The sequence below is a fragment of the Callithrix jacchus genome, chromosome 8 (genome assembly GCF_049354715.1).
Source record: "Callithrix jacchus isolate 240 chromosome 8, calJac240_pri, whole genome shotgun sequence".
Lineage (NCBI taxonomy): Eukaryota > Metazoa > Chordata > Mammalia > Primates > Cebidae > Callithrix > Callithrix jacchus.
The window spans coordinates 112,217,342-112,240,094 of NC_133509.1; the positions used below are offsets into that span (position 1 = coordinate 112,217,342).

At 47.5% G+C, this 22,753-nt stretch overlaps 1 protein-coding gene across 7 annotated transcripts in view; it reads right to left on the reverse strand.

Moving 5' to 3' along the window:
* Positions 1–259: 259 nt before the first annotated feature.
* The window catches only part of POMT2 (protein O-mannosyltransferase 2), a 45,706-nt gene continuing 23,212 nt past the window's right edge, over positions 260–22,753 (reverse strand). For 4 of the 7 annotated variants that reach the window (XM_035261158.3, XM_035261157.3, XM_009006387.5 and 1 more), the window contains 13 exons: positions 21,617–21,726; positions 16,697–16,763; positions 14,126–14,195; positions 11,843–11,921; positions 10,590–10,741; positions 10,059–10,150; positions 8,915–8,991; positions 5,639–5,710; positions 5,267–5,326; positions 5,069–5,174; positions 3,975–4,115; positions 3,690–3,829; positions 260–2,766 (listed from right to left, as the gene is read on the reverse strand). In XM_035261158.3, the coding sequence (XP_035117049.1) occupies positions 2,245–2,766; positions 3,690–3,829; positions 3,975–4,115; positions 5,069–5,174; positions 5,267–5,326; positions 5,639–5,710; positions 8,915–8,991; positions 10,059–10,150; positions 10,590–10,741; positions 11,843–11,921; positions 14,126–14,195; positions 16,697–16,763; positions 21,617–21,726 (1,688 nt within the window). In that variant the 3' untranslated portion in view covers positions 260–2,244. The remainder of the gene's footprint in view (positions 2,767–3,689; positions 3,830–3,974; positions 4,116–5,068; positions 5,175–5,266; positions 5,327–5,638; positions 5,711–8,914; positions 8,992–10,058; positions 10,151–10,589; positions 10,742–11,842; positions 11,922–14,125; positions 14,196–16,696; positions 16,764–21,616; positions 21,727–22,753) is intronic. The other 3 variants (XM_078335510.1, XM_002754150.6, XM_078335511.1) reach the window with 1 other exon arrangement.

Here is a 22,753-nt window from a genome sequence, read left to right on the forward strand (position 1 = left end):
CAGAGGTCCAGTTTCCTACTTATTTTGGATCAGTTTAAATGTATCAAAATGGCGATCAACATTACTCAAGTAACTGTATCCCAAACGCCACCTGGAGTAATCAGGTTCACCTGCCCAGCCCAGGGCCTCTGCAGGAATTAGCCCAGCCTCGGACATGACACCAGGGATGGTTCCTGCACTCACAACGTTCTTCTCAGGGAGGCTTTTCTGGGAGCCAGAGAGCAAGTCAGATTCAATTAAGTACAAGGACAACATGGCATTCAAAACAAGTTCTATTTATTATATAAGTCAGTGGCTTCTGATTAGAAGCTTTTTTTTTTTTTTTTTTTTTTTTTTTTAACCAAATGAGACTCAAGAAGCTGGCTGGAGGTTGAACTGGTCGACGAATGTCTCCTTCCTCCACCCGCAGTTTGTGGGACACATTTCTGCCAAGTGCTAAGGCTGACGCCCATATTCAGAGAAGCCCCCTGATAGCCTTTCTCTAGCCATCTTCCAGAAAACAGAACCTGAGTACGTGAAGCTGCATCAACCTGTGTAGTCTTGAGCCCAGAGAGGCATCTGCCAGTCTGGGCATGGAGGAAGAGAAAATGGGCAGAGAATTCTCCTTGGATCCTTAGAAGGCAGCAGGAGCCAGGGAAGCATTCAGCCCCAGTGCAGCCTAATTGGCAGGGAGGGATGGGTAGAGGCTGTCTGGGCGTCTCCTTCCTCACCCTCATTCGGGGTGGCTGCCCCTCTGGCTCCTTCAGAGCTCCTCCCTTCTAAGTTCCTACTGGGAAATAAGGCACAAAGGAAAGTCAGCCACCTCCTGGATGTCACTGTGGGCTGCCTGCTTTGCTAAGAGCCAACCACAGATCCCGGCATTCTACCTGCAGGAGAGCCCGCCCGGCTCAGAAGAAATTCTGCCTGTGGGGAAAAGGGGAAGGGAGGGGAGGGGAGGAGAGGAATCGTGGCAAGGTGGAAGCAGGGAGCAGAGCTTCTCCATCCCTCCTCTCCTTCCCTGCCAGAAATACAATTAAGTAAGCAGCCCAGACGCAGCCACACAGACAGCACTTCCTGCTGGGGGAAGTCAAAAGGGCTGTAACTGTGGGAGAGGGAGGTCATCAGGCCCCAGATCTAATTAACCAACCTGCCTTGCTTTTGACGTTGCTGCATTTCCTCTATTAACATTAATGATGGTTGGTTTGAATGTCTAAGCATGGCCAGAAGCTTCGCTCCCCACCACCCAGTAGGCAGCACAGCCTGTCCCTGGGACCAATATCCAGTCTCCGTGGCAACCGCTTCCCAAAGATGCTTTAAAGAGATCTGACCGTGTCAGAGTTGTTGGGAGCTACAGAGGAGGGAAAATGGAGTGTGGCAGAGATTCATCATTAAGTCTTGAAGCATCAGAGTCCTCTGAGACAAAAGAAGTATTTTGTCATGCCCCAGGAAGGAGGAGGCAGCCTGAAGGGCTGACCTTGGGTGGTTTGGTTCTACCAGTGGGTTTTCTTCATCCCTTTTGGGGAGGAAGTGGAAGGAGCAGCTCTGAGCTTCCTGTTCGAGCTTCAGAGTGGTAGGCGTAGGAAACAGGCATGCATTTCTAGGTGCTACGGGTCTTCATGGCTGAAGCAGTGACAGAGAGAAAGGGAAACACCCACAGAGTGAGGTAGGGGTGAGCAGGGGAAGATAGCAGAAGTGACACTGGGAAAGCTCAGCAGGTGACAAGAACTTTAGTCTGGAGAGGCCAGAGTCCCCACACCCCAGCACCATACAGATTCCCTGCCCTGCCTCTCATCTGCCTTGGACGCTAAGCAAGGTTCCACAGCCTCTCCCAGCAGCCAGGAGAATGCATCTGCCTCGCCCTCCAGGCCACACCAGATGCACCGGGAGAGACCCAGCCTCTGGCACATGGAGCCTGGAAACACCAAGCAGCCCAGGATAGGACATCGTTCCTCCTGAGTCTCACAGTGTGACAATCCCAAAACACGAGGAACCAAGGGCTAAGACAGGTGGATGCCCCAGAGCCCGGTGCTGTGTGTCAGAGGCAGGAAGTTCAGCTACCTCCTGCCACTCAGGGACATGGCGGGAACCAGGCCCTCCAGCTTGGGGCAGCTCACCTTCCTCCACACTGGATTCCTTTGTTTGTGGGAGGGAGGGAAGCACAGCTTTGGCAGTCCCATCTGCTCTGCCTTTGGTGACATCCCAAGGTGAGGTCAGTGCTCTCTGCCCTCAAGGCCCTCTTAGAGGTCTGAGAATTTTTTATGGATCTTACAAACCGAAACCCAAGAAATCCAATGTGAAAAAAATATCAGAATATATGACTATAGCCTGGACTATTTTAGAGTTTATGACAGTCAGCTGTCCACAGTTACACGGTCTGTGTTCCAGAGGGATATGGACATACACACGAACCCACATCCACCCTCTGGCACCCATCCTCCGCTGTGCTGCGCACCAGAGAGCGGCCTGTGAGATACAGTCCTCTGTGGTGCTGTGGACGGAGCTGCGGCTGTCTCCAATGCTGGCTTCAGTTCCAGGGGCACTCCCAGAGCTGGGTCCTGGTGGGCAGCAGAATTCTTCAGCCTCCTTAGGCAGCTTCCTCACAGCTGGAAGGGTCCAGTACTGCGTCCCAGCTGGCTCTCCTGGGAAGTTCCTGGACCCAGGCTGGAATCTTTGCAGTGGCCTCAAAATTCCCATGAGTCTAGCCACCTTAGTCCTGCCATAGGACTTTGTGGGTCCTGGGCCAGGGGACCAACCATCCCATAAGCCAGAGGGTGGAAGAGGTAGAAGCTGTGCGAGAGAACCAGCGGGAGGCAGTTGGCATCCCAGTGCCTTGGCTGAGGGGCTCTGAATTCCACTCCTCCTGCTGGAGCGCCACAGAAATTCCCCATCACCAAGCCCCGCTCTCTGTCATGGCCTTGTCTGTCTGAGTCCCGCTGGGGCACACTGCAGCCTGAGTGCTTAGTAGATGCTGACTGAATGACAATAATGAAAAGCACGCTTCCCAAGATGCCCAGGAGGGCAACCCTTCTAGGGGTCTTGTTGTGGGCTGTTTGGCCCGGGGTGTTTGTCAACCTGTGAATGTAACCCTCTTAGGCAGGCACGTGCTCACAGGCCATAGGCCCAGCACCAAGGCCAGGGAGAGGGGAAGCAGGGAGCCTTCCAAACAACTCTCCCTCCAGCCACTCAGCCACACACTCCCATTCCCACCCTCCTCTCCCCACCCCACCGCTGAGAGCTGTTCCAGCAGGGGGCTGTGGTGGCTAAAGAGGGATCCCCTGACCTATATTCTACCCTTCCCCGCCTCTCCCTCACCCCAAGAGCTGTTCTGGCAGGGAGTCACTGTGACTAGAGGAGTACCCTGCCCCATTCCCATCCTCCCCGACCTCTCCCACCCCCTGAGAGCTGTTCTGGCAAGGAGTCACTGTGACTAGAAGGGTGCCCTTCCAGGTGTGCTGGGACATCACAAAAGCTGAACCTCCAGCAAAAGGGGAAAAGGCAGAGTTAACCCCCTGCTTCTCCTGCCTGGCTTCACATTAAGATCACCTGGGGGACTCAGGAAACCATGGCCCCACTTGGGCCGGGGTGAAACAGAACCTCCAGGCATGGGCACTGGTGTTGTTGAAAGTACCGCAGAGGATTCTGGAGTGCATCAGGGCTGAGGCACCGCTGTGCCCACACTGGGAGGGAATGTGTAGTGCAGGGACACTCACCTGTAGGCGGTGCCCAGGAGGAGGCTCAGGATTCCCGCCACGTGTATGCCCCTGGCCAGGGGCCAAGAGGCCAAGCCCCAGGCACAGAGCCGCAGGAGGGTGTCCCACAGAATGCCTAGAGCAGAGGAGAGGAGAGAAACCTGGAGCCAGCCAGGTGGGATGACTTCTGGGCTACAGAAGGAGCCACTCCAAGTCAAGGAGCAGAGAGTCACTCCCAGCACTGCTGCCCCACAATGGCCTCCCCCTCCACCTGCTGTCTCCCAAGTCCAGATGGGTGGCACTGACCTGTCAACATGCTTGAGAAGAGCATGGCTGGGAAGTAGTGGTGGAAGTAGAGGACCCGGCCCATCAGGAAGAATGGGAAGTAATGGAGCATCCAGCCAAGTAGGACCTGGCCTCCTCCTCGCAGCAGGACCTGGGACAACCCTGGGTCCAAGCAGAGCAGCCCGGTCAGAAGACAAGGAGTGGGCAGAGATCCCAGGCTCCGGTCCAGCTCTGCCCTTTCCCTGCCGTGTGACCTTGAATAAGTCACATCACCTCACTGGACCAACCCAAACCACTCTACAAAAACTGGAAGAGAGGAGCAGCTGGGGCTCAAGAGCTCTGGTCAGGGCCCAGCCTAGTAAGGCCTGGGTACCAATGGCAGGTGCACCAAACACCAGCAGGAGGCAGCCCAGCCTCTAAAGAAACCCCTCTGCATCTGTAGACAGCTTCTCTCCCTGCTTTCACCTCGCACATCTTTGCTGCCACACAGAACTTTGCAGCGACAGACAGGCGCTAAGCTGAGGCCACAGGTGAGGATGGAGTGAGGGGGTTGGACTCTGACTGTTCAGGCAGAGAGCTGCAGAGGCAAAAGGGCCTGTGTGAACGTCTCAGGTGCTGTGTACCATGGTCTGGCAGCCACAGTTACCAAGAACAGCACTGGGATGGGAGCCCAACAACCCTGGAGGTTCCCCTCTAGCCCATGAGAGGACAGGGCCATGGAACAAGGAGGCGGCAGAAGAAAAAATGGGCAGCTCTGTGCACAGCATGGGGCTAAAAGAAGGGCCCTAGAGTCAGACTGCATGGGTTTGAACCTCAGCTCTATCACTTACTAGCTGTATGTCCTGGGGCAGTTTCTTAATCTCATGGTGCCTTGGTTTCCTAATCCATAAAATGGGGGCAGTAACACCCAGCCCTCTAGTGTCCTTGGGAGGAAGTAAAGTTTAACACAGCACTGGCTACTTGGGGGTTGTTAGCTTTCAAAAGCAAAGCTAAGGGAAGAAGTGGGGTGGTAAACTTTGCAAAGGATGGCCCATTGGCAGGCAGCTGGCCCTCCCCAGGGGTGCAGGTGTTCTGCCACCGCCAGGTCAGGAGAGGGAGAGCCCAGGGAACCTGACCTGCAACCTCCGCCGGCACCCGTGTCCCTCTCTGCATGGCTATAGCAATGATGCTCCCTGAGAGAAGGTAGAGGGCGATGCTCAACAGATTCAGCCACCAAACCACCTGCACAGAAACGGGAACGGGCAGATGAGAATGCAGCCACTCTCCACGGGCAAGTGCTCCAGGGCCTAAGTGGGGAATGTTCAGGCACTCACCGGGTTGCCAAGCAGATAGACTCTGAAGTCGGTATCATTGACCCCTGAGAAGCGTAGGCCCTGTGGAATGGAGATCACCCTGCTGACCCAGGCCCCAGCCCAACCTTAGCCACACCCATTAGAGGGAGGAAGATGGTCACCTTTCACAGACAGGGAGCCTGGACACAGAGGCTCAGGCTGTGCAAATTCTATACGAGCTCTCTGGGAAGGCAGGGTCAGAATTAAAGCAGAAAACAGAGCTGCCTCTAGCCAATCCATCCCAGGCGGGCCCTCGCCCTGCTATCCTGGCACACCCCACCCCCGCCTCCACCTATCTCTAAAGTCTCTTTCTTGGCTCCACTTCCTGGGAGGAGCCCTAGCCTCAGACCCTACCTGATAGTTGATAGGCCAGTGCCAGGGTTTGGAGGTGAACTCATTGTCCTTGGGTTTGAGGCCATTGTTCCCCTGCATGAAGGTAGCAAAGAAAAGCTAGTCAAGATAGAGATCTAGAAGGCTGACAGAAATGTGAGGCCCAGGTTTCTCTGACACATGGCCAAGTGCTGAGTGGAACCCTCTCTCCTTCCCTTTCCTTGCAGGGAAGAATTAGGGGTCATTTGGAGCCACTGTCTGCTGCCTACACCAACTGCTCTACTTCTCCCAAAAAGCCTCCATTTCCCATAAGGATGGTCCATTCCAGCCATCTACGCTAGGAAAAAGAAGGGAAAGAGGAATGAGGAAACTGTTCCAATGGGCACAAAATATACACCTATCTGCCATACCCAGGACAAGGTGTCAAGAGAGAGGGGATAGAAAATGAGGCTTATTTGTTCTGAAAGGAACAATTTCAAACAGAAATGCAGAAACCCTCCTGAGTGCCTAGACTTGGAAAAGGTTATTTTAGCTTAGTGTTTCTCCACCTTTTTTCCCACTCTGCCCCTCTACCAGGAGCCTTCACAGACATGTTTTCCCCCAAACACCCTCCATGACATTTTAATACTTCGTTTATGAACTATATGAATACTTGTGCTTTATACACAAAAAATTAGATTTTTGCCCTCCAAGAACACTTTTCACCTCCTGGGAGAGAAATCACCCCCAAAGCACACTTTGGTCTGAAGGACCCAGACTCAGCCTCCCTAATCCGGCAGCCAAGAACACCCACTAACCTGTCTCTACAGGGCAGAATCCGGTCTTTGCTAAAACAGGAAGGAATAGGGTCAGGATCCGGGATATTAACCACTAGGACGGGGGTCAGCTCCATCACTGGGACAGACTGAAAAGGCATTTCCTCAGAAAGGGAGTCAGCTGCCATGACTTAGGCCAGAGCTTCTCAACCTCAGCACTCCCAACGTTTCGGGCTGGCTGAGCCTTAGTTGGGGGGGTCTGTCCTGTGCTCCTGACATTTCGGGCTGGCTGAGCCTTGGTTGGGGGGGTCTGTCCTGTGCTCCTGACATTTCGGGCTGGCTGAGCCTTGGTTGGGGGGGTCTGTCCTGTACTCCCAACATTTCGGGCTGGCTGAGCCTTGGTTGGGGGGGTCTGTCCTGTGCTCCCGACATTTCGGGCTGGCTGTCTTGGTTGTGGGGACTATCCTGTGCATTGTAGAGTGTTTAGCATTCCTGGCTCCATTCATTGAATACCAGTAACACTCCTACCCTCAACCCCTCAGTTTCCAAGCCAGAAATTTCTCTAGACATTGCCAAAAATTCCAAAAGGCAAAACTGCACTCAACTGAGAACCACTGGTACAATGTAAGAAAGATCCAGAAGGTTCAATGGACTGCCACCCAGGGCCTAATGAATCCAGTTCATTAAGGGGTTGGGAATAGCTTGCAGGCCTCTGCATGGTGAAGAGGTTGTACTTCCAAGGTCAAAAGTCCACTGGGGGCATCAAACACAAAGGGGACAGCTGCGCAACCCCTGAATCACTGTGGCCCTTTGAAGGACCTGGGAATGAGGAATGAATCATTCTGGACCCCTGGAGCAGTTGCTGAGGGAAACCAATTCCTTCAAATTACACAGTTCAGTCCCAAACCCAGAGACTCCAGCCAGAACTGTACCAAGCCAAGGGAATCTTAGTCACTGCATTAAACTCTGAGAAATCCTGTTCTGTTACTAAACTAAGAGAAAGAGGAAAGAAAAATCTGTAACCATCACAGACATATGTACTTGTAAGTTGTTCTCTATGGCTGAAATCTAGATGGGCTCATTCTGGTAACTACACCAGGCAAGGCAGCCTCCCCGTCCAGGGCCGGGGCCACCACTCAGCTGGCAGAAGAAGTTTCTATACTCTGGACTCAGTGTTTTCATCTCTCCCCGCTCCCTGACTGTTTGTTGGCCAAATAAGAAAGCTCTCTTACTTATTCTCTGACTCCACTTCTTCGATAATGAAAAACAAAAAGAAGCTCCTAGGTTTAGTCTTAAAATCTGACCCAGACCCAGACTGCTATTCTGACTGACAGGCACATGTTCAAAAGAGCTATATCATCAGGCCACAGTGACAGCTACAAGCAGAGAGTCAGAGAGGAAGCGACCCAGAGACACTTAATGTCAACTCATCACCTCCCAATGTGCAAAAATGACAAAATTTGAAGTTTTGAAATGTTATCTGGTAAAATAAGTCAACTATATTTACTGAATACTGCTTACATAATCACTTCCGGGCGGATCCGCTTGGCAATGACTTACTGGGGAAAAATAACAACTGCTACACCTCCCTGCAATCCTGTGGGTAGTGTGCTAATCACATAGCTGGCTTGAGATAGTGATTCTTAAACACCACTCCTACAGAACAAAGGTTTTCCATAAGCCAGAAAAAGGGAGTCTTCCACTAAACATCAGGACTACAGCAGGGGAAAATTTAAGCTAGTGAGTAGAATTTTCTCAATTTAAAGATTTCTTCTCTGAATTGTTCTTAAACCTTTGATGCTACAACTGCTGTCAGCCACTAATGACAGAGCGCAAACAATGTCTTAGAAAACCTAAAAAGAATCAACCATGCCCCGCCTAAGCAGTTTCTGTCCAGGAATATGAGTGGGCTCGTGGCTGGGATTTCATGCTGCATATAAACAACACACTCAAATTAGCTATCTATCCTAAGTGATCCCAATTTCATATGATGGAATGAACCATCGTATCTTATGATCTTCAACCAAGAGCTACAATTCAAACTATGATTTCAGGGGCTCTGCCACTTAAACAGATTTACAAATCACTTACAGGTAGGCTAGTGTAGCGGTAACTAGCAGTAACTCCAAAAGCCTACTAGCCTGGCTTTGAGGGCTAGATCTACCTCTCACACTTAGCTGTGTGACCCTGGGCAAGTTCCCCGACCTCTCTGTATCTCAGTTACCTCAGCTGTAACTGGGAATGACAGCAATCTCCACATGATTGTAATAAGTATCAGAGGAGCTGATAAATATACAGTGCTTAGTGTAGAGGCTGGTGCATGAGCTGTACAAGCACTCACTGGTATCACCACCATCACCACCATCCTCTTTCTGTGGTGAGGGAAGGGAAATGCCTTTGAGGATCATGGAAAGCAGTAGTGAAGACACTTTCAAATTCCTCCACAAGGGGGAATGGAGCTGTAGCCTGGCATTGACTTGTGATCCAAATTGATGGCTGCCCAAGAGCTCTTAGAGACGCCATGAAATGAGAAAGGGACACATACCCAAATCATGACCATGTGGGATTCCAGCAAGATCTCAGGAAAACTGGGCTGCAGCACATTCAGGCTGATGTTTGGCACTAGGGAAAAAAAGGCAGGACAAACACCTTTGTCATACATTCTCTCTCAGCCTATCCGTGGTATCCACATTCCCACGGAATCCACATGCAGTCTTCCTGACAAGCTGACAACTGTTGAGGAGACAGAAGAAACCTCGACCCAATTCTTGATCATTTACTCAACTGTACGCAGAACTCATCAGGCATTCTGAGAAATACAACGGAAACAGACAATGAGGCTTCTTCACATGCTTGGTGCTCCGACAGCTCTCAGCACCATCACTTTTCATTATGGCACAAATGCTGCTCTCCTGTTAGGCATAAGGGACAGCTGCATAGCCCCTGAGTCACTGTGGCCCTTTGAAGGGTCTGGGAATGAGGAATGAATCATGCTGGACTGCTGGAGCAGGTGCTGTCGGGACAGGGACCAAGCTTGTCTCCTCATTAATATGTCCACAGGGCCCCGTGTGGTTCCTGGCATACTTGATAAAGAGTTGTTGAATTCCCTGATTAGTGGGTTTGGCTAGAATAGGTGGTAAGAAGAACAAAATGAAGGGACACATAAGCTTGAGGCGAGTAGTTTAAGAAAACAGATGATGAATCCAAATACTTATTGAGTTGAAGCTGACAATGCAGTGGGAATATCAAGTTGGAGCTTGAGTGTAGAGATGTGGGGCACAGATCAGGGCTGTGGTTGTCACTTCCTATAAAAGCATTGGCTGCATATGTAGGGAGCGGGGGAGCGGCTCTATACTGAGGCATAAAGGGAAAGTACCAGCTTGCTCCAAGCCCAGAGACTGGGGAAGTGCCCATGGTGCAGGGGAGAGAGGAGCCCAGAGGAAGATGAGACAGATGGTCCTGCAGATGGGCACTGGCCACTTTAGGGAGAAGAGTTTAAGGAGGGAGTGGATGAGAAAGACAAGGAGTATGCTATGTAGGTACAGACAACTCATAAAAAGAGTGTTAAAAAGGAATAAACAGCAGCAAGTTGAAGGGACAGCAGGGTCTACAAAGGCTTACTTTTCTAAGATAAGGGTTTCTTATAAATGTTTCCCTCCAGAGCCAGCCCAGAAAGTGACCTCACTCACATTTGGGGTTGATATGGTCCTCCACATTCCAGATGGAGTTGAGGGTTTCTTTCAGGTATGGTGTACAAGTAACTTCCAACTGCTCCCAGCCCCTGTGAAAAGCAGGAGTCACAGGTGTGTCTCAGAAGACCTGAAATCCACCAGAGAGCAGTGCTAGTCTTCTGCTCTTAAATCCATGGACTCCTTCCCTTTTCTACCTGGTGGCCATTATTTCTTCATGTTCCATGTTGCACAACTATCCTAGAAAAGTCTAGGATATGCTATTCCCATTTTAGAAAGAGACACAGACCCAGAGAGTTATTAGCACCAACTAGATGTGAAAATGTCCAACTATCAGAACACACAAAACACTGAAGCTCCCCTGGGTTCTGTGCTCCATAATACACCCGACACCTACTCTCTCTCCATCTGCCACTAAGAACAAGTAGACAGGAGGTGAACACAGGAAAACAAAAGCTTCTGGCATACGCCTTGTAGAGTGAAAGGAAAATCAGGAGCCTCGATTGGGACAGCAAAACCCTAGAGACTTACCACTTGGGCAGAACCTTTCCCGAGGAGCCGAGAACACAACCTGTGACCAAATGGATGAGGCGAATTCGACTTCTCAGCACCTTGATCCGGTTTCCAAATTTTCTGTTTACAACTTCAATCCGCCAGAAATCATTCGAGTCCCCTGTTCCATTCTGCCATAAAAGCCAAGAAACAAACAAAAAGGAAGTGAGGGGACTTTAGAGAAAATGTGTCAGAAAGGGAAATGGCCACCTTTAGATGCCACCATGTTATAAAGGTCAAAGACCAAATCAGACTCAATGATAGAGATGAGCAAGGGAAAAAGAAGGCCAAAGAAATATCCTAGGTGATTGGCATTGTCCCAAAACTCACTATTACAACCAAAAAACAGCGGTTTAACTCCTGGAACCAGAAATCCAACTCTTCATCCCATAGAACTAGAGTTCGAGTTCTAAATAGATGCTTTTCCCTTCAACCATACTCAAGACATCACCCTGAGCCAACAGAAACAGATCTGGGCCATTTCCATCCATTACCTTGGCCATCTAGGTACTCACTCATTTAAGCCAGAAAGGTCTGGCCTGGCTGTCACACTTTGGAAATTTAGATGTGTGTGCCTAATTTCTCTCAGAAGATGCCCACAGAGAAGACGAGAAAGTTCACAGTCTTGACCTGGCACAATGTAGGATGAGCAAACAGCAAGAGGGCTGGGAAATCCACCTGAAGGCCATAATCTTTATATAGTTTCCCAGCAGTACTATTTGTCTTCAGTTACTCCCAAAGCTGTAAGTACTCGTAGAGCTTTTAACTATTAACTGCATCTTCTTGAGGTAGTAAAATTAAAAAGCTATGGGTAATATCCCTCTGCAGAACAGGGAAGTGATACTTAAAAATAAAGCTAATGAGAATTTGGGATCTGGCAAAAGATAAACATACATGTTCGTCCGGGGCCATATTTTGGGTCCTTGGCTTCTATGCCCAATGTGATTTTAAAAGAGATCCAAATAGCATTCACATTTGACATTTACTAAGTATCAGAACATGTAAATGGCTTGGTTATTATGTGAGGAGAGAGATGGAGACAACAGACTTCATAGGCTGCTTTTCCCACAGCAAGCCTAGCCAAAAAGCTCCCAAAAGTTAAGAGGCTCCCTGTGCAACCTCTTATTCTCAGGAATATTCCAGAATTCTGGGGAGGAGAGGTTCCACCACACAGCCCTGAGCCAAGGCCCATAACTTTTTACATCCTGCTCACGTCCCCGCTGCTCACTTACTATGCCATAGCCGGTGACCTGATAGTGCTTCCGGGTCAGGGGAGCCTCATGATAGTGACTGTGCAGGTTCCGGGAAGTTCTAGAAGTTAGAAAAGAGACTTATCACTATCCTATAGAAAGAAGATGTGCCACGTTTCTTCTTTTACTAAGGATGTTCAGAGGCATCTGCCAGGATAAGAAAAATTAGATTCTGAACTATTAAATCCAACATATCAGGAATGTGTTTCCTATTTACTCACAAGAAATATCCTGAGAACTGGAGAAGAGATGAGCCCAAACCGGAGAGACAGATGGTAGGAGCGCTGGACAACGTGCCAAGAAAGGGGCTAACTTTAGGTGCCGGCAGGGAGGTGGGGGGTGACTTTCACACATTTAGTAGCTTTGAAGCACTTAGCTTGCCTGACTTAGGAGGCAGGTTTGGGGAGAGGAGAAATTAAAACTTGTAATCTACATGGCCTGAGCTAGGTAACCTCCTCACTCCCACTTACTCTTTCTGCTCCCATGACCAGGTTTTTTAGGTGGACATTTGTGGAGGATGAGAGGGGTTTAATTTAGCTTTTATTTATTTAGCTTTATGTAACAACTCTCACTTTCATCTGGAACAAGTAATGAATGTTCATTGTAAAATTTTGGAAAACTTGCAAAAGTAAAATTTAATTACAATAAATTTTTATTAATGACAAAATGGAATTTATTTAAAAATTTTAAGTATTCAAAATCCAGCTGACTACAAAAAAAATCACTGCTAATTGCTTCTGTGTGTGTGTGTGTGTGTGTGTGTGTGTGGCCTAGTACACACACATACATACACCCTTGATTGTTAAAAATTTGTACCTGATAATTCCAGTCTATGAAATGTTTACAGGGCTGCTCCGGCTGTCTGTTGTTTCTGCTTTCTCTTGCACACAGTGCCCTATTTCCTTGTGTGCTTCATTACTTTTGGGTGTGTACTACTGTCACTAAAAAACTATTTATGGGAACAAATGACACCGTCTCTCCCAAGAAAGGACTTACATTTGTTTTTAGCCATGCGCCTAGGAGACATTACCAATCTAGGATCATGTTCATTTAAATTCATGGCTTACAGATTCTGAGATCATCCAGGTGACATGAATTTGAGCTGGAAGTTCACGTGAGGATCAAATGGTAGTCCCAACTCGTCAGGGACTAAGGACAGTTCCCCACCCAACCCCCAACACTTAGCTGGGTCATAAGGTAACTTTTCCTGGGCATAGGTAGATAGGGCAGATTTACCCTTACCCCAAGCCTTTGGGGGTTCCAAATTTGGGGAAGGATAACTTAATACATTTACCACTTTGGGTGAGCCTAGAGGTTTGACTTTAAAACCTCTTCTCTCAAGAGGCAGCCAAAAGTCAAGACTGTGAGATCAAAGCAAAAAAAGAGACAAGAAATAAGTCTTACTTATTTCTCTGGATTCCTCATTTCACTTAGGATTTGGTCTGGTAACTAATATCTTGTCAGCCTTTTCATGCTCTTAAGAAGTCTTTATATTATTCCAGCATTTTTAGTCCTTTTCAGTGCGAACACTGGTTAAATAAGTTGGCTTGCCATATTCTCCGAAACAGACTCCTACATCTTTCTAAAGGCAGACACTTAAGAAGAAGCTTTGGGAGCTGGGTGTGATGGCTCATGCCTGTAATAGCAACCATTTGGGAGGCTGAAGCGGGAGGATAGCTTGAGCCCAGGACTCTGAGGCCAGCCTGGGTAAAAAGCAGCAGCAGCTTTGGACAACTCAAATTTTCCTCTAGGAAATAGGAAACTGAAAGGTCCCCAGTAGGCAGGCAAAGGCTGGCCTGTGATTTTACCACCTTCAAGAAAGCTTCTCCTATTCTCATGAAGCAGCCTTGCTCCATTGACCAAAGCCTCATCCAAATCCAACTTCTGTTTACTTCTTAAAATAGCTCCCTCCCCAGCCAGGGGAGGTGGCTCACGCCTGTAATCCCAGCACTTTGGGAGGGCGAGGCAGGTGGATTACCTGAGGTCAGAAGTTCGAGACCAGCCTGGCCAACATGGTAAAACCCTGTCTCTACTGAAAATACAAAAACTAGTCAGGCATGGTGGTGGGCACCTGTAATCCCAGCTACTGGGAGGCTGAAACAGGAGAATTGCTTGAACCTGGGAGGCAGAGGTTGCAGTGAGCCGAGATCACGCCATTGCACTCCTGCCAGGGAGACAGAGCAAGACTCCCATCTCAAAACAAAAACAAAAACCGTTCCCTTGGTGCCCATACCATTTATTTATCCAAACCACAAACTGACTTACTCTTTGTGTTCTAGTCGAATAATGTCTCCATGTCTTACAAACTCCACTGGGAAGGAAGGGTCGAGGGGGTCTGCCAAGAAAAAACAAGCATCAATATCCAAAATCACTCACTGGGCTAGTATCAATCAAGGGCCTACTGGTGAACAGTTACAGTACCACGTGGTGTCTGCTAGAGGTACTAACCACGTACTCTGAGACCAAAGAGGAAGGGCCCCTAAACTGCCTCAGAGGATTAGAGAAGGGTGTACCAGAGATAATGCTTGAAAAGACTCTTAAAGGAAGGAGAGAATTCTGTCAGGTGAACCAGCAGGGGAAAAGGCACTAGAAGCGTGAAAGAAGAAAACTTCCGGCCGGGCGCTGCGGCTCACGCCTGTAATCCTAGCCCTTTGAGAGGCCAAGGCAGGCAGATCACCTAAGGCCAGAAATTCGAGATCAGCCTGGCCAACGTGGTGAAATCCAATCTCTACTAAAAATACAAAAAATAGCCAGGCATGGTGGCATACACCTGTAGTCCCAGCTACCCGAGAGGCTGAGGCAGGAGAATCGCTTGAACCCAGGAGGTGGAGGTTGCAGTGAGCCAAGATTGCACCACCGTACTCCAGCCTGGGTGACAGAGCAAGACTCTGTCTCCCAAAAAAAAACAGAAGAAGAAAAACTCCTTTGATGAATAGTAAATGGGTTTCATACTGTAAGGGTGGGTGGGGTGGGGGAAAGGAGTGGAAATGGAAACAGATGAGCCTACGAATGAGTGTGGCCGGACTGCATATTCCAGGCTGGAATGTGGCCTAATCACCGAAGCCCCCAGTGGAGCTTAAGCTCAGAAGCTAAATACTAAGACTTTAGTAGTAATAACAGTAGTCTTCTAAAAAATAATTCCATACAAATGACCACTTGCCCAACTCTCCTCAAAATCAAATAATCCTGACAATTTTGCCAGCAATCATCTTGTCTCTGGCAATAAACTTGCTAAATGTGAGGTGAAGAAAGTGATGGAATGATTAAAGGACTACTTCTGTATCATCTCGAGGTCAACACCAATCAGGATCTCCAAAGGTGATGACACAGAAAAGGAGCTGGCAGTAATCACAGCAACACAGAATGGATCCTTGCGAATTTCAGTGCCAAGCAGTGAGATACCAACACACTATAAATAGATCAAGGTCAAGAAAGATAAATTTGCCATTGCAAATCACTGGCTCTTGAGAGAATCAGAAAACTCAACTTCAGAGATGCCCATTTCCATGCTGCCCGTTAGAGTCTCTTAAAAGCATCAATTAGCAAGATGACAAATCAATTAAGTCAATAGGGAGGGAAGTTTTATTTTATATGCATTTGGTGGGGAGGGACATTTATAGCCTTCAAGAACATAAAGACCCTAGAATATGAAGCTCCCACAAAATCCTTAATCACTTTGATGAAATGCAACTCATCTTAACTCAGAAATCACAGTGGAATAAGAGACTAGAACTGTTCAAAGACTTGGTTCATGAACACGACAAAAGCAAAACTGGTCTTCCCTCAGAACTCATCATTGTGAGCGAACACTCACGTCTGGCCTGCTGAATCAATCAATATGCATTATAAAGCTATAACAACAGACTCTGCCCAGTGGTTTGGGCAGAGTCATAATTTATCCTACTAAGGAGCAGAATACAGAGAGTGGTTGTATACACCACATTTCTAGCCTACACAGCATTAAGAGGATGTGGATTTAGGTAAGCAGCCGCCCACTTCATGAAAGCCCAGAGCAGCTGAGCTGGGACAGGCTAAGTCAGGTGGGATTTGCCAAGGAGTCAGAGATACCTGTGGCACAGAACCAGTGATGCCAGGCTCGAAAAGTGAGTGGAGAATGCCCTCTCTTCTCTTCTCAGCTGCAGCAGAGGCACAGCCTGCAGGTAGCTAGCTGTCTGACCAAAGACAGGAAGATCTGGCTCTAGCTCTTGCTCGTGTCATTAAGCCCTGAGAACCTGATAGGTGTGCTTCAGAGGGACTTCGCTCAGGCCAGTTAGGAGCAGATCAGCAGGCACTGAGTGACGTCCCAGGAATCAGCCTAGACAAACTCCAGTCACAGGGCTAGCAGGCCCTCAGGTCTCCCACTGACTGACTCAGGCCAGGGCTGAGCAGTGGGCAGCACTCTACCTTATCAAGACAACTTGAGCCGCACCACATGCTAGGCTGTGCAATGTTTGCAATGTTTGGTGTGCTCTATGTCAAAAATGAGGGCAGCCGCCAGGTGCCCTTAGCTGGGGCCACTCACCAGCCCCCGGTGGCATGCTAAGGTAACCTCTTCCTGGATTAAATCTGAGCTCTGCTATCTGTTTTCAAAATGACAGCTCTAAGAGCAAGTTCTTACCTCTTTTGCTCAATGCTTATCCCCTATGCCTACAACAGTGCTTGGAACACAGTAGATGCTTAATAAATAATAATTGAAAGGATAATTGAGATAAGTAAAGGTGTCAAAGATGCTTAGGAAAGCCCATCTCAGGATCATTCTTTTGCAGGCATGAGAAATCTTAAGAAAGGCTCAGAGGGAGTAACAGCACAAGAAGCATCAGTCTCTGACCACATTACCTGAGTTTGTGTTATGTTTCTTGATAATCCACAGGTTGTTGTAGTCCTTGTGCAAATAGGTGGTGACCTGTGTGGGGAGTGGGGATGGAGGAAAGAGGAGGCAGGAGGGAGAATACCATCACTATCAGCACAGCTGGCCAAGGACAACCAACAGCAAATGAACGTTGCTTAAGCCAATTGCAGAATCCCCAGCCACCAACCCGAGGGGCACGTTTCCCACTGGGGCTCAGACGTAGCACTGGTGAGTAAGATTCACTCCTTCCTTTTGCATTTAGAGGCAGAAGGCTCTTGTCCCACAACAGCCTTTTTGTCTCTTTGTCTCTTTCTGCATCTTGTCCTAAAAGTTCCAGCCTTCTAGAGGGAGGAGCCACAAGGCTTTATATAACCGACTCCCGCACAACAGGATGAGGATTTAAGTGCATTTTAAAAGTAATTCAGGCTGAGCACGGTGGCTCACACTGTAATCCCAGCACTCTGGGAAACCAAGGTGGGCAGATCACCTGAGGTCAGGAGTTCAAGACCAGCCTGGCCAACATGGTGAAACCCTGTCTCTACTAAAAATACAAAAATTAGCTGGGTGTGGTGCATGCCTGTAATCCCAGCTACTTGGGAGGCTGAGGCAGGAGAATCACTTGAACCCAGGAGGCAGAGGTTGCAGTGAGCCGGGATTGCACCACTGTACTCCAGCCTGGGCAACAGAGCAAGACTCCATCTTGGGGGAAAAAAAAAAGTAATTAAGATCATCCCTCAAACTTGCTAAATCAAAAATCCATGCTAGCATATTTTCTGTAATGTGGCCAAATGAAACTAAAAAGCTCCATCAGTATCCTGTCCTAGTATTTAACTCACATTTTATACAAAAAAATCTGGGAACAGTATGACTGTCTAGTAACAGAAAAATAGTCAACATGATAGATAGTATGTCCCTGGGATAGAATACTATACAGCCACAAAAAATGTTTCAGAGCATTTTTTTAGCAACAAGGGAAAAGGCTAATGACATGCTGATGCTGAAAATGGCTACCATTTATTACCAGGCACTGTTCTAAGCATTGGGCAAGTCATGTATCCATTATTACAGCCCTGTGCCATAAGTACTATGTTATCCCCACATTACCTACAAGGAAACTGAAGTTAAGTCATCTGCTCAAGGTCACACAGATTATGAGCTGGGGAGACAGGATTCAAACCAGGGCAGCTAAATCAATGCTCCCAGGATACTGACTATATACATCTAATTATGCTAATTATGTAAACAAGTAAAGAACTCTTACAAATGAGTTTTTATAACCCCAATTGGACAAAACATAACCAATTTATAGTCATATGACACATAATGACATTTCAGTCAACAATACACTGAATACATATATGATGGTTGTCCCGTAAGATTATAATACCGTATTTTTATTATATCATTTCTATGTTTAGACATGTTTAAGTTAATACAAACACTTATCACTGTGTTCCACTGTGTTCCAACTGCCTACGGCTACTCAGTACAGTAACATGCTATCCAGGTTGATAGTCTAGGAGCAATCAGCTATACCGGGCAGCTTAGGTGTCTAATAGGCTGTCCCACCTAGATATGTCCTAGATTTGTGTAAGCACATGCTATGATGTTCACCCAACAATCAGTCACCTAATGACACATTTCCCAGAAGATATCCCCCCGATGCATGACTGTACTTAGAAGGAGATTTAGGATTTGCATTTAGGGAAATAATTCTTTTGCTTGCATTATGGCTGCTTCTTTTGAGTGGTATTTGCTTTGTTTCTCAGGAAAGAAAAATTAGGGATAATGGTATTAAGAATATACAAGAAGCTAAAAATTTTTGGCGCTCATAAAGAAATTAAAATTCAGTCCACATTCCTGAGAAAAAGTTTGACGTCATCCACCCAGCCTGGATTTCTTCAAGGAAATCAAGGTTCCGGGATGCTCGTTTGTGAACTGTGTAGATGTGTGCAGGAGAGGGGTTTTTGTGTGTCTGTTTTACGAGAGCAATTATGATTAAAATTCCTACAAGAAAAATTATTTATCATGAGTACAGTCCATGGCCCCTTTTCCCATTGAAATGTTTGTTTTGACAATGGAGATTTTTATATTTTATACCACGAGATTTCCTAAGAACACAGGTATCCAATTATAGCAGAACGTTGTACATTAAAACATTCAGAGAAACACTCATCTTCTGGGATCCCATGCAGCTTTTGTTTTCTTTTTTCTACTTTTCTACATTTTCCAGTTTTATAAATGCTATGCTTTAAAACATTTTAAAATAGAGACCTAGACATGTTAATAAGACATTAAACTGCAGGGCAGGAAGAGCCTCTGGAGATTATTTAGTCCAATCCCCTCAGTTTACAGATGAGGAACAGGCTGAAAGGCTAAGTGATCTGGTCAACGACAAAGCCAGACACCTTTGTCCCTTGGCCCAAGGCACTTTCCCACTACTACCACTTCACACCTCCACACGCCGGTCTTAAGTACATGACACTAGCTTAACAAAGCCTTTTAAAACTTGGCCTTTCCCTCCCTTTGCACAGTGTAGATATTCCTGGTCACCATGTCTGTAACTGCAGTGTCTTCTATGGGACACCTGCAGCAATCTATCACCACGTAACACATCATAGCTAGCTGTCTCTGCCCTGGGTGTACATGACTTAGAATCATCTGGAGAGCTTAAAACTAAACCAAAAATGCATAATGCATGGGTCTCACCCTAGATCAATTAAATCATCATCTCTGCAGTGGAGTCCCAGCATTACAATTTTTAAAAATTTCTTCATTGATTCTAAGTGCAGCCAGGGCTGAAAACCACTGGACCAAACATGAATGGAGAATTAAAGATAAGAAACTGACACTAAAATCCAATACCCTGTAATATGTTTAGCTCAGGCCGGGCGCGGTGGCTCACACCTGTAATCCCAGCACTTTGAGAAGCTGAGGCAGGTGGATCATGATGAGGTCAAGAGATCGAGACCATCCTGGTCAGTATGGTGAAACCCCGTCTCTACTAACAATGCAAAAAATTAGCTGGGCATGGTGGCGCGTGCCTGTATTTCCAGCTACTCAGGAGGCTGAAGCAGGAGAATTGCCTGAACCCGGGAGGCATAGGTTTCGGTGAGCCTAGATCGCGCCATTGCACTCCAGCCTGGGTAACAAGAACAAAAACTCCGTCTCAAAAAAAATATATATATATGGTTTGGCTCTGTGTCCCCACCCAGTTCTCAGCTTGTAGCTCCCATAATTCCTATGTGCTGTGGGAGGGACCCAGTGAGGAGTAACTGAATCATGGGGCTGGGTCTTTCCCGTGCTGTTCTCATGATAGCGAATGGTTTTATTTATTTTGTTTATTTTATTCATGATGGTTTTATTTTATTTATTTATTTATTTATTTTTGAGACAGAGTCTCGCTCTTTTGCCCAGGCTGTAGTACAGTGGCGCAATCTCAGATCACTGTAACCTTCCTCCACCTCCCCGGTTAAAGTGATTTTCTTGCCTCAGTATCCCAAGTAGCTGGGATTACAGGCACATGCCACCACGCCTGGCTAATTTTTTATATTTTTAGCAGAGGTGAGGTTTTACCATGTTGGCCAGGCTGGTCTCAAACTCCTGACTTCAAGTGATCCACCCACCTCAGCCTCCCAAAGGGCTATGATTATAGGCATGAGCCACCACACCCAGCCAGAGATCTGATGGTTTTAAAAACGGGATTTTCTCTGTACAAGCTCTCCATTTGCCTACTGCCATCCTCATAAGGTGTGACTTGCTCCTCCCTGCCTTCCACCATGGTTGTGAAGGCTCCCCGGCCACGTGGAACTGTGAGTCCAATTAAACCTCTTTCTTTTGTAAATTGCCCAGTCTTGGGTATGTCTTTATCAGCAGCATGAAAACGAACTAATACACCCTGGATCACTTTCTAGCAGCTAAAAGGGAAATAAAGCATTCGGAGAGGCATAACTTTTTGCAAAGTAAAAATCTTTGCACAGTAAATATCCCATGCTTTTTGCCTCTGTTCACTGTCCTTTGTCATAATTATTGCCTCCAAACTGGTTCCTTGTGAGCTATCACATTACCACTAAAATTACCCTTTCTAGACTAGAGATCTAATCATAATCATAATTTTCATTGCCTCCCTAATGTCTATGGATCAAAGTCAAATCTACTGTAACACAGGCCTCTCCCCAATATGGCCCCACCAACCTCTTCAGCATCCTGCTTCTCCCTCTCAGGCACCATCCACTGCAGCCACAGAAACACTCCTTAACATGGACACAGTGTCATTCACTCATTCAGATGATACTCACATGGCTAATCTCTCATGAGCACTTAACATTATTAACTCATTTAATCCTCACAACTGCCCTATGATGGAGAGAGGTACTAGTTATTTTCCCCAACTTAAAGAAGAGGATACTGAAGCACAAGATGAACTTGTGCAAAGTCACACTCCGTATGAAAGCACGTTTCACACCCAGGTCATCTAGTCTAGTTCCCAGGTCTGTGTTCATAACTACCACACAAGTATTTACTCATCACCCACTCCATAGCAGGCACTGTGTTAGGCACTTGAGCCTTCCAGGAGCTGGCAATCAAGAAGCAAAGAGACGGCAGGAAGTAAGCACTCAGTTCAATATGAGAAGGGCTACCATGTAGGCATGTGGAGGATGCCACCAAGCCTCAACAGAAGGGCACCCCACCCCGTACCACAGAGAGGTGGGGCACAGTGGTCACTGAAGAGTACCTACACTGACGCCTAGAGAAGCTGGGGTTAGCCCAAGGAAAGAGAAGTGTGCAGGGCTGGGAAGAATATTTGAAGCAGCGGGGACAGAATGAGCAAAGGACGGGAGGCAAGAAAGTGAACCGTCATGGCGAACAGCATTGCTACAGTACCAGCGCACAAAAGGCTCACCAACCTGCTGCTGGCGGGCGCCAATGCCCTCGGGGTAGAGGTGCCTATGCGAGTGCAGATAGCCGATGGCCATCTGGAGGTTCTTCACAGTGATCACAGAGCCGTAGGCCAGGTCTAGGAGGAAAGGAGATAGAAGAGGGGTGAGTGGGCACAGTGCTAGAGGCTGCCCCAGCCTGTGAGGAGCTTGGAAGCCACAAGGCTCACTAACCCTCTACGACACTCCTGTGGGCCCTGGACTGAAGCCTAGCTGCCTTCTCACTCCCATGGAGCTGACTCAAGACAGTTCACCACAAGGACCCACTTACGCCCTCCCCGCCCTCCTGAGGACTTCGGAAGAAGCTGGAGTTAACGCTGTCATTATCAAAGCACCATGTGTAACAGCAAAAGATTAAAAACAACTTGTACTTCTCAAGGTCTCTACATGTATTTAATGGAATAAAGAAGGAAGAAGCATTTTCTGTTTTCACCTGGAATGTTCTCCATGATATAACATTTTGATAAACCATGTTTTTCACTTACATCCTTTTGTGCCTTTTGAATCCAGTACCATGTAAAACAACTGTTCAATGGTGTTTTGTTTTTACTCTGAATTAAAAGACAAAAAACACAGAGAAAACCACTTCTCAAGGGCATCCCCTCCTCCCATAGGCCCTGGGTTATTGAGAACCCTCTTTTCCTTAATACTATTCCTCTTCCAATCCTCTGTAATGATCTGCTCTGTTTTTCTTTGTTCATTCAGTGGATCAGCAGAATGCACTGATTACATGGTGGATCCAAACATGGAGGAGGCCTGCCTGTGGCCCTGGAAGAGCCCTGTCTACAAGGAAGATGGCTTCACACACTGACAAGTACAGGACAATGGGCAACTGCCCTGCAAAGAGTGACACTGTGTGACACGGTGGGAGTGATGGGAACTCAGAACAGGACAAATTCTCTCCCAGGGAGTAAAGAGAGGACGACTTGATGGAAGAGATGACAGCTGAGCTAGGCCTTTAAATAGTGAGCAGGCATTTGCTAAACTCCACAGCTGAGTTCTTTGAGTTCTCAGGCAGGCTAACCTCTGCAGCCCCGCACACAGCTGACCACCTTCGTCTCCTGAAATGCTCGCTGTTCCCACTTCTCGACCGCATACTCCCTCAAG